At 55.4% G+C, this 14,374-nt stretch overlaps 1 protein-coding gene and 1 long non-coding RNA gene across 2 annotated transcripts; both read right to left on the bottom strand.

The window, feature by feature from the left end:
* Window positions 1-266: 266 nt before the first annotated feature.
* LOC115271309 (collagen alpha-6(VI) chain-like) lies at window positions 267-11,186 on the bottom strand. Its single transcript, XM_029912924.1, has 12 exons — window positions 11,155-11,186; window positions 10,729-10,791; window positions 10,162-10,224; window positions 9,640-9,675; window positions 8,766-8,802; window positions 7,752-8,251; window positions 6,769-6,868; window positions 5,077-5,757; window positions 4,523-4,628; window positions 3,445-3,704; window positions 2,404-2,448; window positions 267-1,726 (listed from the first exon to the last, which is right to left on the bottom strand). The coding sequence occupies exons 3-12, from the start codon at window positions 10,162-10,164 to the stop codon at window positions 1,458-1,460; spliced, it is 2,037 nt and encodes a 678-aa protein (XP_029768784.1). The 5' UTR covers window positions 10,165-10,224; window positions 10,729-10,791; window positions 11,155-11,186; the 3' UTR covers window positions 267-1,457.
* Window positions 11,187-11,740: 554 nt separating this feature from the next.
* LOC115271290 lies at window positions 11,741-14,275 on the bottom strand. The gene is made up of 6 exons (XR_003899890.1): window positions 14,242-14,275; window positions 13,473-13,535; window positions 13,310-13,372; window positions 12,701-12,763; window positions 12,330-12,392; window positions 11,741-11,792 (listed from the first exon to the last, which is right to left on the bottom strand). It is a non-coding gene; the product is annotated as an uncharacterized LOC115271290 (long non-coding RNA).
* Window positions 14,276-14,374: the final 99 nt, after the last annotated feature.

Genomic DNA, 14,374 nt, shown 5'->3' with positions numbered 1-14,374 from the left:
ACAGCCCATGGGTTCCTCACCAATGGGAAATGCATCCCCCTATACTCTCTCTCTTCATTTTCATCCCATCTTCCCTCGTTACCCCTCCTTGGACAGCTGGAACAAACCCTCTCCCCTTCTTGTGGCTTCATCTTCTGCTAGGCACACGGAGGCAGCCTGAGAAATCAAGAGTTACACAGCCGCTTTACCACCCAGATCCCTACACCTTTCCATCACCGCTTCTACAACCAAGCAGCACCAGCGAGTGTGAAACATGGGTTTATTTTTTTAAAAAATATCATTTTACATTTTAACAGATTCTAGGCACAGAGCAGCAAAATCTCTTACAAGAATGAGGGGCTGAGTTTCAGCGCCGCTCTCCAGCTCTGGGGCTGCGAGAGACCGCACTTGCAAAAAAGGGGCACCCGCCTGCTGGGCATGCCCAAACGTGCCAGTCAGGCAACAAGTTATACAACTGCCTCATTTATCTGCATATACAAAAGTGGGCCAAGATTTGGGACATGACAGCCCAGGGAGAGAGAGGACCAGGTCCTCACGATGGCTCAGCTCCCAGCAGCTCTTGCTGAACTCCAGCCAGCCACTTATTTAAGTGGCTTAATGGGAGCTGTAGGATGCACGGCTATTTCAAAAATCTGCCGCCAACATATTTGTGCATTTTTCCAGGTGCCGATTCTCTCATCCGCAAACATCATGAGGGTTTATACAGGGATGGATTAGAATCAAATAAAACTTTCCCTCCCACACCATGTGGCTGTTTCGCTTTGCTCTGTTCCCTGCAAATCAGCGATGACCCTTTGGGGACAAACACCCAAAATGAACAATGCGGGGTAACATCAAAAGTCCAGGAAGCCTTACTCATCCTGGTATCTGTCCCTTTAATGTGTGCTGTGTGTCGTTCCGGCCTCCCAGTTGAGCCACCTTTACAAGATGTTTACATTAATGAAAAGCGAGATCGGGTTTGTGGCTGGAGGCCACCCTGGGTGTGAAGGGGGAGACACTCTGGGATCTCTTGGCATACGTGTATTGGAAACTGGGATGTGGTGTCCCAGCTAGCCACATGGGCAAGGAGTAGGGTGACCAGATGTTCCGATTTTATAGGGACAGTCCCGATTTTGGGGACTTTTTCTTATATAGGCTCCTATTACCCCCCACCCCCTATCCCGATTTTTCACATTTGCTGTCTGGTCACCCTAGCAAGGAGCAGATATGAAGGGAGCACCAGCGACAGCAAGCAGAATACTATGCAAACTTGCTGGCTGCAGCCTGGGGCGGGGGTGTGTGTGTTGGGGGAGATTTAGTTCATTGCATATTAAAAGCCACAGCTTCCATGTAACATGTGCCCTGTGCATAAGGGTGTCTGGTTGTTCAGTAGCAGAGGATGGGGAGCAGCTTAACCTGACTGCATGACAAAAGATGCCATGAGCTTCCCCTCTCTCTCCCTCTCTCCTGGTTGCTCCTCACACATCTGCCCCACTTGCACAGCCAGGCCTGGACTCGTCGTCAGCTTGCAGGGACTCCCCAGCAGATTGCTGCAGCAGCAGCAGCATCTGCCCTGCTAAGGGCAGGCAGGTGGATTCGCACAGCTCCCGGGTCTCAAACCTGTTCCTGTTTCCTTCGCAGCCACCGTACCAAAAGGGGGTGCAGCGCGCAGGCTGGGTCTTGTTAAAGAACCACTTCAAGGTGAAGGAGTGGCAGGGGCCTGTGTCTCTGTCCTCCAGGCACACAGCTGCAAAACACAACAGGCATCAGAGGGCTCCTGATGCAGTCGGAGACATCATGGGGTGCTGCTAACAGGGCAAACCAGACACAACAGGGACCTCCAGAGCTAAAAGCAGAAGCTGTTGCAGCTTGAGCTGAAGAGCAGGGCTCTCTGGCTGGGACTGCAGCAGACTCTCATGCCCTGTGGATAGGCACAGAGGGGGACCTGTAACAGACACTCACCAGGGCCGGGGTTACACTTGCTCAGGCAGGCAGAACTCCCACTGAAGTCAATGGATTATCAAGGTCTGCAGGGCTTGGCCCACACAAGCTCATTTCATGCTGAAGGATCCCAGAGCACTGAAGGGGTTCACCTGAGATCACACCGTAGCTGGAACTAGAACCCAGGCTTCCTAGGCCAGGACCTTCTCCACTAGACCAGATTTCCCTCCATGCCTAGCCCAATGGAACCTCCAAACTCTGAGGTGGCCCATCACTGCAAAACACTGGATTTCCCCAGGAGATACACAAGGCTTACACAGGGAAGCCTATAGACCGTGTACTCATGCACTATTTCCCCTGAAAACTCAATGTGCCATCTATGCAAGGCTTCCAGACGGTCCCTCCCGCAGAGCGGCTCAGCTCACAAGAACTGCTGCGAAGGATGCTAGAGCTCCACCCTCGGTCCTTCCACAAAGCGTTTACCTTGAGTCAAGTTCTTCTCTTCCCCAAGCCCGGCTGCACTCGTACCTGCATCCAAGAGAATCACAACGGTCAGAGCATCACTACAAGGCGAGTGACAACATAACGCAGGCTACGGAACCAATGCAGGACGATTTTCACTTCAGTCGCTCCCCCTGCATCCAAGGATGGAGCAATCTCAGCCGTTGGAGTCACGGCACGTTTGGGCTAATCTTGTGCTGGCACAGAGTATATGGTGTATTAGACAACGGCAACAGCACGACTGGGTTCTGAACCACGACATCTGTCAAAGGGTGAGCTGCCCCTTTAAGGAGGTGTTGAGGCAGACTCACCTGTACCAGTTGTAGCCCCACCTTTCCAGGTGAAGGGAACAATTCCAAGAGGTCATGTTATGGGAGCACGTAGCTGAACTCTGGTTGCCCTTATATTCCTTAGCAGGCCTGGTTCTGAGTCACACACTCCCATCATGTGACCCCTTGGACTCATTCCCTTCACCTGAGGAGGTGGGGATACACCTGGAACAGGTGAGGCTGAGCCCCCACCCCCTTACGGAGCCAGCTTTCCCTGTGAAAATATCAGTCAGGACTGTCTCTGCTTGGAGCAAGAGCACATTAAAAAGTCATTAGCACCTTGGCTGAGAAGCAAAGGTGTTGGGTACATTGAGGCAACTCCTTAAACGCGTTAGTGGGTTGCGGCAGCGTTCAGTCAAAGCCATTCGAGATGGAGTTGTTATGGATTGTGGGGTGTTGAAAGCAGCTGTGGCTCAACTGCAGTGGGCTTGGCGAGGCAGCAGATAAAAGCTGTACAGCCAAGGAAAATAGTGTGTGAGAGAACCAGAGTTCAGTCAAAGATAGCTGCAGTCCCAGAATCCACGGCAATTCTGGCCCATCTGCCTTGGACCAAACTCTGGCTCAGCCTTACAGATGATGAAGCTAATTGAATTCATCTCGTCAATTGGTGCCATCTCCCCAGGACAGGTCCCTGTGCCTCCACACATCCCTCCCTGACACCAAGCCATGGACAGTCACAGGCTGCCCCACGTACTTCGGTCAATGCACACGCGGATGCAGTCCTGCTCACTGTTGAACCGGTTGGCATTGCCGCCACAGCCACCATACCAGAAGCGGTCGCAGGAACCCGTGTCCACCCGGTAGTACCACAATAAGGAGTAGCTGGTGCACTTGACGCCAGAGTTTTTGCCCAGGAAGCACGGATCGTCACCGTCCACAACACCTCTCACCTCACTGGGGCTGATGGTGGTGGCCTCCATCCCATCTTGAGGCAGAGCACCAGGTTTGGAGACCCTGTTAAAGCAATCGACTCTTCAGTGACAGGTCCAGATTGGCTGGTAAGGCTTCTGAAAATGGTGTCTCTGAAAGGCCTGGTCAGAAACTCAGATGATATTTCCAGGCCCAGATCTGGACTGGAGACTGCCCCCAAGAATACCATGCAAGTGCTGAGATCCCACAGCAATAGTGCTACTGAACCCTCCCAGATAGAGAGAACCAGTATGACCTGGCACACGACGCTGGCATTTACTTCGGGCAGGTGTCTGGCCGCCTCCAATAACCCCAGTGGTCCATTAATACCGAGTCTCACTGTATTAATGAAAAAATTCCAGATGCCTGGAATGCAGCCTCAGCCCCCGCCCCACTCCAGAAATGGTGCGTGTAAAGAGTAAGGAATGCAGACACTCCTGCATCCTCCCAGCCTCCTCCCTCCCCACCTTCCTCAGCCTCCCGTCTTCCAGGTCCCATTGCTCTTGCTGCGCTTGCAGCTCCTGACTGTTAATATGTCAGCCCATGTTCTGCTTATGCCCCCGCTTCCTGGAGCCAGTACTTCCTAGGAGCCGCCGATCTGGGGAGGGTGCTCTGCTGACTCATCTGGCTGGCTGGGCACTGGGGGCCATACCTGGAGAAGCATGTTTTCCCCCAACAGCAGAGGAAGAAAATTTGCCATTGGGCTAGCCAAGTTGCACCAGCTGCCCTGAGTGCAGAGATGTGGGGGTTCCAGCCTGCAGTGCAGCCACAAGTAGCTCGGCCAGGGTACAGTCCCCTGCTGTGTTCCAGGCACTTAAGAAGAGGGTCTAGGAAGGCAGGATCAATACGTGCCATCCACTCACCCATCTGGGCTCACTGGAGGTGGAGGCGTAGCAGTAGGATTGGTGGGGGAGAGCTCCAGCTGACACCAAGCACTGGCGCGTTCCAGGGGACGCCGTTGACTTTCCACTGTAAAGTGCAAACAGGTACGGAATGAGCGAGGCCTCCATTCTGCCTCCCAGTTAGCCCAGCCCCTTACCTTGTGAGGCTCACTGCCTCCCCTCTATATGCAGCCCTGGAAACTATGTCCTGGAGCACTCAGAAAGTCTTTGTCCAAATGTAATGCACTGGCTAAGTGAGTCACCAGCCCCTCTAGTGACTGTTTCATATAGAAGATAATTGCCTACTACTGCCACCAGCTAGCAGGGGTTACTCCCTCAGCTCAAGGCATACTGGCACTTGCTGTGGGGCAGGATGTCCCAGAGTCAATCCCTGCTGATGGGTCATTGGACAAACCCTCCTTCTCCCTTTGTCCGTGACTGCTGCAGTCAGTGCCATGGCTGGAGGAGGAGGCGGTGCTGTGGTCTCCATGGCAGATGGGAATTCCCCCCATCCTCAAGCCCCAGCTGTCACTCACCCAGCAGGTTCCTCAGGAACCCCAGAACCATCCTCTCTGCATACTCCATTTCCGGCTCCTGGACTGAGCCAAGCCGCAGGAAGTGGTATCTCCACGCTGGGAAAGCCAGCGGCTCTGGCACAATCCCTTCCTGCCTGCCAGCCCCCTCCGGGCCCAGGGCTAGGATGAACATGGCAAACACCCCGCACTGGGCAAAGCGGGACAGCTCTGGTAGCGTCTCCTGGTCCCACAGGTCAGTTTCCCTGGTAACTACAGCAAAGAGCACCCGTAGCTTGTGTGAAGGGCTCTCCCGGAATGCCTGGCGCAGGGTCCATTCCATGGCTTGGCTGGCCGGCATTGCTGCCTCCCTGGCAGCCAGTGAGAGCTGCAGATGCTCTTTGATCCTCTCTCTAGAGCCATGCTGGGTGAAAGGAAACTCCCACAAGACCTCTCCAGAAGCTAGGTGAGCGCTCGAGGGCCCCATCAGGACCAGGGAGACACGGGTACCACTGTCATGCCGCTCAGGGTGGGGAGAGATTTTCAAATGGTCCAGGATGCTGCTGAAGAGATGGGCAACTCTCCCCAGGCTCCCGACTGGCAGGGCGAGGGGGGAGTTATCCACCAGCAGAGCCAAATCCAGGTCCAGCCCCAGCGGGTTCTGCAGCAGGGGCTCCTTCGTGCAGTTCCCGGGCTTGCATATATCTGGGGGAAAGGGGGAGGGACAGAAAGTAATGGTGCATCTTTCCTGAAGCAACAGCTGAAATACACCCACAAGCAGGAAGCTATCCATTGTGATGTCACTTGTAGGGGGAAAAGGAAGGGTGGTCTTGTGGGTTCTGGCTCTGGGCTACGACTCAAGAGATCTGGGTTCAATTCCTGGCTCTACCACAGACCCCCTGGGAGACCTTGGGCAAGTCACTGAATCTCTCTGACACAGAGAGACTAGCACTGGAGGGGAGGACAAATCCATCAGTCTCTGGATGGCCATGGATGGAGATGGGACACTACACGGGGGTGGGCCAGGGCTCTGTGGTGTCACCGAGTATTCTCTCTCAAGTGCTTGGCTGGCTGGTTTTTGCTCGCATGCACAGGGTCTAACTGATCTCCAGATATGGGGTGAGGAAGGAAGATCAGCAGTGACCATGGGCAGGGGAGGGTTTGCCTCCCTCTGCAGCATGCGTGCGCTGGTGGTATTACAAAGATCCCAAAGCACTTTCCACTGCTCCTGTCTCACAGCAATGAGCCCAACAGCAGCATGGTAAGGGGGTCTGGGAAAGACCCTACACCCAGGTTGGAGTCGTAATATGCGGAACTTCGCTGGCCAAAGCCGAAGGGAAAGGGGGAGCTCTGGAGCAGGGGCTCTAGGACATGGGGAAATAAAGCCTTCAGGTATATCTCAGCTTGCCTGGGACTCCCTCTGGTCCTCTAAGGTACATCTACATGGCCATAAAACTGCAGCACTTGGGCTCCTCAGGCTAAAAACAGCAGTGTAGACATTTGGGCTCGGGCTGGAGCCTGGGTTCTGAGATCCTCCCCCCACATGGGACCTCAGAGCCTGGGCTCCAGCCTGAGCGTCTACACTGCAATTTTATAGCTCCGCGGCCCGAGCCCAAGTCAGCTGCGGCTGTGCCATGGGTCTTTCGTTGCCGTATAGACTGATTCTTAGGTTCTTCAAGCCAAGAGTCAGTCCCATGGAGCAGCAAAGCGTCTTACCAAAGCAGAGTGTGCAGAGGAACACAGCTTCCCGAAGAGCCTCCACATCCTGGGATGAGTCCGCAGCCGGCAGCTGGACCACTCTGAACGTCTCGTCCATCTGGCAGGAGAGGTAGACGGACAGGGTGTAAATGAGGGGTGATTTGGCCCAGTGGCCGTGATGGAAACAGAGCTACCGCCCAGCCTGGGAGAGCAGATTCTTCCTCCCCACTCACAGAGCAGACCCCATCAGGCAGCAGAGAAGAGCCAAGGAACCACCCATCCAGTCCTACAGCCTGGCCACAGGAGCCTCCTGTTTGTTTACAGGCGTCTTGGCTTTTGCCAACAGCCGCATGTGAGACTTTGCACAAGTCAATCAGGAGAGGTGCAAGCGATGGCTCTCGCCGGGCTGCCTGCAACCCCTAGCCAAGCGGTTATTTACCAGGGCACAAGCCTGGGGGACGTTCCTGAGAGATCAGGCCGTGAACATATCCCCAAACATCCATGGAGATGTGCAAAGCCAGCGCATCACAACGTGGCCAAAAGCCATTGGCACAAGGGGAGGCAGCCAGCTTACCCCAGAGGACAGTGTTTTAGAGGGGACAACCCTGAAGATCCCCCATCTCCATGGACTGCCAGCAGGAACCCAGGACCTCCAGCACCACAGTGCAGTACTCTTCCACTTGAGCTAAAGAGTTGGTAGCTCTAGGAGGTTGTTGGCCTGCCATGGACCAGCCACCAGAGAGGGCTCAGCATGGACTGTGCCAGCACTTCACACTGAGTGCCCTCTGCACGGTGCGGGTAGGGGCTGTCCCTAAGTTACGTTATGCAGTAAGGGGTGGATTGGTCCTTCATTTCACATGACAGTGTGTTTGTTTCATGATACAAGGGGGTGAGTGGGTGGGAAATCACTAAAAAAAAAAAACCAGCCCAGCATTATGTAATGTACGGCTGGCCCCCTACAAGGGAGGTACCAGTCTTGTACCCTGGCCCAGCCTGCTCACCTGGAATGCCTGCTCCACTACCGGCAGGGAGCTGAAGGTTACCACCACCGGGACGATGCCAAGGGCCACATACTCCAGGGCGACCTTGCCAATGCCCTCCTGGGCCTGGCCCCGGCCGCTGGTCAGGAACACCGCCACCTTCCTGCCCAGCAAGGCTGGCCTCACCCTTTTGAAGGTATTGCGGCCCACAAACCTCATGGCGGCAGCCAGGCGGCCCCTCTGGGTAGAGTGCACATAGGACAGGTCCCCCACCCGCCGCAGGAGCAGCCCCTTCGTCTGCATGTCGGTGAAGCGCAGCAGGTAGGTGGGGGTGGAGGCATAGGACAGCAGGGCCACACGGGCCCTGGTGGGGCAGTTGCCCTGGGAGATGCGCAGGTCCCGGAGCAGGAAGGCCAGGGCGTCTTTCATGCGGTCGAACTCAGCGGGAGTGACATTGGCGGACCTCTCCACCACCAAGGCCAGCTCAGTGGGGAAGAGCGGGCAGGCCAGGGAGTCGGGGTCTGCACAGAGAAGGAAAAAGTAAAGACCCCATGGCGGCTGTCCCTGGGGCTGCGCATTGGAGCAGCACAGAGCCCTCCTCCTCAGAGGGCAGCGCTACCCATTCAGAGAGTGAGCCAGTTACTACCACTAGCCAGGCAGAGGGCAGGATGAACCAGCCATTACATCTTATAATGTCCCTGCCACATCCACCCACCCAGCACATCCATCTGTCCCTGGCATGTTCACCCACCCACCACGTCCCTCTGTTCCTGCCACATCCATCCATCCACCCACCTGTCTGTCTGTCCATCCACCCACCCAGCATGTCCCACTGTCCCTGCCACATCCGTCTGTCCGTCCATCCAACATGTCCATCTGTCACTCCGAAACTCCCAGCACCTCTGTCTGTCACAGCAAACTACGTCTCTCAGGTCCTAGTTCATGCTGCTGGTTTCACTGTGCTTCTCACTAGAGCAGACCTCCCATCCCCAGTTCTGCCAGCTCCTCACAATGCTGGCAGAGCTGAACACTTACCGCATCTCTCTCGGATAGAGGCAATTAGTTCACAGGGCTGGAAGGGAGAGTGGGAAGCCAGGTCAGTTCTAGTTTTGTTCCTTGCCTTTTCTTTCCAGGCCAATGGGGTTCCCCCTCTGCCTCCCCAGCTCTCCCAAGTGACACAGGGAGGGAGACCTGTGGGCCAGTCGGAGCTGACCCCAGAGGCTGTGATGCAATAGACCCAACTAGACCCAGGGTTCTCTGTGTGTTTAGGTCTTTTGCAAGCTCCTTCTGTCATTCACAGGACTGAACTAACATATGATCTTGTATCCTTGGGGTATTTCCACCAGAGAGCAACTTTCTGGGTGGTACTTACCCAAATTCTGTCCATAAACCAAGCTCCGCCTGCATGTGATCATTCAAACTATGACCTTGCACGGTCTGCTGCCTCTTCAGACTTAGATCCACCCATATTGTGTGCAGGGCAATTCTTGGGTTCCATCCACCCCACAAACAGCTCCCCCAGGTGTGGAGGAGCTCATGCGGACACAAACACCCAGCACACAACTGCCTGTGCTGGAGTATCTCTGCTAAGTCCTGCCCCATCCTGTCTCTCAAAGGACAGTCATGTCTACAACGTCTCCTCCTGCTGGGATGTCTCATGGGCCTTCAGAGAGATGCAACAGCTCAGAAGGCGAGCCAGCTGCACCCAGCATGGGGGTGAGAGTCAGGAGTAGCTGGTGTGAATTTAAAGGGTGAGTAGTAACTCTTATGGCAGGGAGCACCAGAGACAAGAGGATACTGTACATGGCTGCAACAGCACTCCCCCCAAGCCATCACACACCCTTCCTGACCCACCCAATGAGCACACAGCCAAGCTAGCGAGACACTGCATAACAGAAGAACCCCTTACCGTAAAGAGGGGAACTCCAGGTAAACCTCTCAGACCCTTGAAGCAGAAAGGAAAAATAGAGAATGAAAAGGCAGTGAGAAACCTTACTGAGAAAGCACCAGAGGACTCAGAGCAGTGAAGTCACCACACACACTTTCTCTCACACACACCAAGCACCCACTTAGGCAAATAAAATTTGTCCTTCTGAGTGGGAGCATTTTTCCACCAGGGCCAGTCTCCTGCCTCTAGCAAGGGCCTATATCTAGTTCCTCAGAGGAACATACCTCTGATACACCTGACCAATCAGGGCCATGCTGGACTTGGGTTTCTTCCTGACCTTGGCAGGTAATCTGTTTATGCCCTGAAGCATGAGGTTTGGTGACCCTTATCTCGGCATGAAGAGCTGGGTTATTAATAGCCAAAATAAATCATCCAGACCTTTTATAAGCCCAGACACAGCCACCGGCTGATTGTGCCCCCAGACCCACTTCCCCACCCCTCCAAATGCAGTCCCACCAAGAAGTCCACGCATCGAGACCCTACCATCTTTCCTGGAGGTCCCACGCTTCCACGCAGCCCTTGGTCTCCCTTTCTCCCAAGAAGCCCCTGAAAGATTGGGGGCAGTTTTAGAGAACACAAACCTGCAGGTCAGCAAAAAACAGCCTACAGGAGAAACAGCCCCTGGGGATAGCCCCGTTCTTCACAGGCAGGAACAAATGAGATCCACCAGCTAAACTCAGTCAGCAGGGAGGTGCTATTCCTCCCCATCCCCCTACTCCAGAGCCTAGGCTGCCGTGTTAGCACCTACAGTCCAGGGCAAAGGGCCCCTCTCCCTAGGTCTGTACTTGGGAGCAGGAGAGTGGGGTGTTTAGCAGAGGTGGATCAGAGATGCTTTCCTGTGGGGAGCTGGCTGCTCACATATGACCAGCTGGGATTGCACAACAAATCTTGCTTTGAAGAAGACAGCAGGCGGGCATTAGGCATAGGGTGTGGGTTGGCACTGGGGGAAGAGATGGGCATTTTTGTGGCATGGCAGACTGGGTATGTTCTGGATCCATCCTGAGAAGGAAGCCTGACTCGGATTGGAGGCCATGGCAGCACCGTACTCACCCTGGATCCACGCAGGCCTTTCCAACCTTTGTCCCCCCTGGCACCTTTGTCGCCTCTTTCACCCTGAGAATAGAAGGCAATAGACAGGCAGGGTCAGGCACCAGCACTGGGTGAGAGGAATGCACTGCCTGTCCCTTAGGGACGTCCCTCACACCCCACTTATAGAGATCCTGCATAGCAACCCCACTAGTCCCCAGCCCTCCTGTCCCCTATGCCCTCCATGCGAACCTTGCCTCCACGGCCCGTGCTGAGCGACAGAGAGTCGCAGCTGGCAGGTAACACGGAAGCGCTGCCAGACCCTGGGTAGTTATCCCTAGTCCCGACAGTCACCATGAAACGACAATGCTAAGCAGCCACCTTCCCACTAGCCACAGGCTGACGGCAGCAGCTCTTGAGCAAAGAGGGCACCGCTGGCTCTCCACTCACCTGAGCACCAGGGTCTCCATGGACTCCGCGGGAGCCCTACACAAGAAAGCAGGAGAGAGGTGAATGCACCCAGGGAATGGATCCTGGCAGGAAGCGAAGCTAAGCGGGGCCCTTGGACCACAGGGCAGCAGGCAATGCTCATGGTCACAATGGAGAGGCTGGAACTCAGCGGTGTATAGGGATGGAGGCTCCCATCTGCAGTCAAAATGCCACGAGGAATGGGGCTCCTCCGTGAATCCCTCAATCACCAGCCCAAGCCTTTGGAATAAGCACCTTATGCCCACACAGTGACCTTCGGCTGGTAGGATCCTAAAGCTCCTTACACTCCACACTCAGGAACAGCTTCCCCCAGCGCTGAAATGCAGCCGGCTCTGCAGCACACAGCAACAGTTTAGGGCAAAGTGAAGAATTCCAGGCCCGGGGCTGGTTTCATGATTTCAGTGGAGCAACTGCTCATTTACACCAGTGTCGGTGAGACCAGAATCAGGCTCAATAAGGGAAGTGCGGAGGCCAAGGGGATTGGGAGAGGAGAATGGACTCTGCCCATGCGGGGTTAATGCTGCTGGTTTGCCGGCATCAGCGATTACCTTTGGGCCCTTCCTCCCTGGAGATCCTCGTTTATCACATCCATTGTCCCCCTAGAAAACACACATAATTACTGTAGGACCTGCACATGCACAATACCTCTGTCCCAGTCCAGCCTGAAAGTGCCAGCCTGTCCTGTGAATTTCCCCAGTTTGCTGGGGGTCTGCTTGGGGACAATCAAGTGGTCAGGATGGGAACATATCGCAAAGCGCTCTGGAGATCCTCTCCCAGGCACCCTGGACCAAGAATGGAGGTGACTTTTCTTTCTCGTGCATCCCCTCGTTAAGGGACAGCCAGAACCATACCAGGAGCATCTTCACCCAACACCCAGGTCCTAGGTCCCTCTGCACTGGTGCTGGGTGGCTGCAATGCATTTGGGAGGGGACTCCCACTGGAGATCCCACAAGTCATTTGGGTCTCAAAAGGGGGAACAGCTGGGTCCTGAAAAGGAGGGGTGGGAAACTTAGCTCCCATCTGCAGTGGACTCTGGCCAGGAGCTCCCGTTCTCGGATGCTTGGCTGACCAAGTCCAGCACCATGAGAAATATACCTGTTCCAGAGCAATGCCAACGTTCCTCGCACCCAACTTACCAGTGCCCCCTTGGGCCCCAGAGACCCTGCGTTCCCTTTTTCGCCTCTTCCTCCGGCCTGCCCCTGGAAGAGAAAGAAGCCTGCCAGCTCAGGGGAAGTGCTACTGGACCAACAGGGCTGGAAAGGGGATGCTGTGCCCTGGCAAACTTTCAGGGGTGGTGATGAGAAATTCAGGAGATTTTTTACCTGAACCCAGATCTAATTAATGCACCCCACCCCCATACACACACACAGTCGTTGGGCCAGGGGTAACATTCTTAGCCACCAGGGAAGGGCTCTTGCAAACAGAGCCACACCCAATAGTCAAGAGAACCTGTGGGGAGATATCTGCAGCATGGCCTTGTTACACAATACACCTTGATCTCACTGACCTTCTCACCCTGGAGACCAGTGGGGCCGGTGTTTCCTGGGGAGCCCACATCTCCAGAACGCCCCTAGGCAAAAGACAAAGGTAACTCTGAAAACGGCTCTGGTGCCAGGACCATCCAGCCCCCTGGCGTAAGAGGAACTAGATAAAACACCCTGGGGCAATGCCCGGCAACTAGCTCAACTCACTCCACCTGCTGGGGTGATAGGCTGGGAGATGCAAGGAGGACCCGCCAGTAGGAGGCATAGGCAGAGCAGGGCTGCCTGGACGCGCGTGTCACTAGAGCTGCAGCAGGCGTGGACAGGGCAGTCCTTAGGACCATTTTCCAGCAGAGACAGGGCCCTGTAGTGAGGAGGCTCATCACTGGCAGAGCAGATGCCCTGGAGCCTGCAGCAAACACCCGTGTGTCCCCGGGGAAACATGAACAATGTAAGGGAACCATTTAAACCACAGAGAACAGACTCTGCCCTCTAACACCACTGGGTCCCTGCTGGGGCTGGGGGATGAATGGATGGATTCCAGCACCGGAGGGACTGAGCAGAAGCACCACTCCCCCATTTCACCGTCCTCATCTCTGGCCAGCTGTAAAGTTGGGGGAGTTGAGAGCAGGCACCTGAGCTCCACGGCACCCTGGGTGACCCACGACGCCCTTTGTCCCTCTGAGACCTCGCAGCCCCTGGAACAGAAGCAGCAGAGGGAAAATTTAGATGCTCCAAGCGCAAGCCCAGGAAGACTGCCCGAGGCAGGCACCCGCAGGCGGATCCAGCTGGCCTCACCTGTGCACCTTGGTAGCCCTTCTCCCCAGCAGCGCCTGGGGCACCTGCGATGCCCCTCCTGCCCTACGGAGAGACCAGGAAGGGTCAGTCTGGATGCATCCAAAGGACCAGAGTGAGATGTCTCACCCCTCCCTCTGGGGACACCCTGCAGCCAGGATGCACCAGGTCAGAGAGTCCCAAAGGCGGGCAACTGGTTCTGAACAGGCCAGGATGGCCTTTGTTGGGCTACTCCACCCACCGGGATCCAGAGGGACTGGGTCTGTCATGCAGCTCAGGCATTGAGCCTGGACTCTGTCGGGGCATTCCCCACCCCTAAAGCCGGCCAATCTAACCTGCCCTGTGGTGGAAAACAACCCAATGACTCTGCTAGAATGTGTTCTTTGGAAGGGATGAAAACTCCTCCAGGGACCTGCAAAGTGGATCATTACCACCTGCTGTGGGGGTGCAGTGGGGGGGGGGGACTTGCTACTGGTGCACACTGGCCTCGCCAACAGGAGCAGGTGGAAACACTGGACCAGGGGAGGTGGGGGAGAGGAGAGACATGTGGGAAACAATTTCACCAAACAACAAAAGCTAGTAGAGAGAGATTCCAGAATGAGAAGGGGGGCTGGAGTCAGGACTCCTGGGTTCTCTCTGGGAAGAAGTGTGGCTGTGTGGGTGAGAGGAGGAGAACTGGGACCCCTCTGGGCCTGTTTCCCCATCGGCAAACTGGGGATAAGGATATTTCCCTCCGGGGGGGGGAGGGGGGAAGAGACTCATCAGTTCTCACCTGGGCTCCTTTCTGCCCCTTCAGGCACATGCTCTGGGAAGAAGACAGACATTGATTCTTTACTACACAACCCAGCCAGGCTCACACTATGCTGGAGGCCAAAACTGCCCCCGCCCTCTCTGCTCAGCCCAGT

The sequence above is a fragment of the Terrapene carolina genome, unplaced genomic scaffold (genome assembly GCF_002925995.2).
Source record: "Terrapene carolina triunguis isolate 2854851 unplaced genomic scaffold, T_m_triunguis-2.0 Scaffold53, whole genome shotgun sequence".
Lineage (NCBI taxonomy): Eukaryota > Metazoa > Chordata > Testudines > Emydidae > Terrapene > Terrapene triunguis.
The sequence above is the reverse complement of the archived record's forward strand: the minus strand, read 5'-3'. Positions and strand labels throughout refer to the sequence as shown.

Coding starts and splice junctions, on each gene's coding strand:
- LOC115271309 (XM_029912924.1), bottom strand. Junction 6,869..7,751: donor TAGTGGAGCAGGCATTCCAG/GTGAGCAGGCTG, acceptor CTCTCCTGCCAG/ATGGACGAGACGTTCAGAGT. Junction 3,705..4,522: donor CCTCCAGTGAGCCCAGATGG/GTGAGTGGATGG, acceptor TTGCTTTAACAG/GGTCTCCAAACCTGGTGCTC.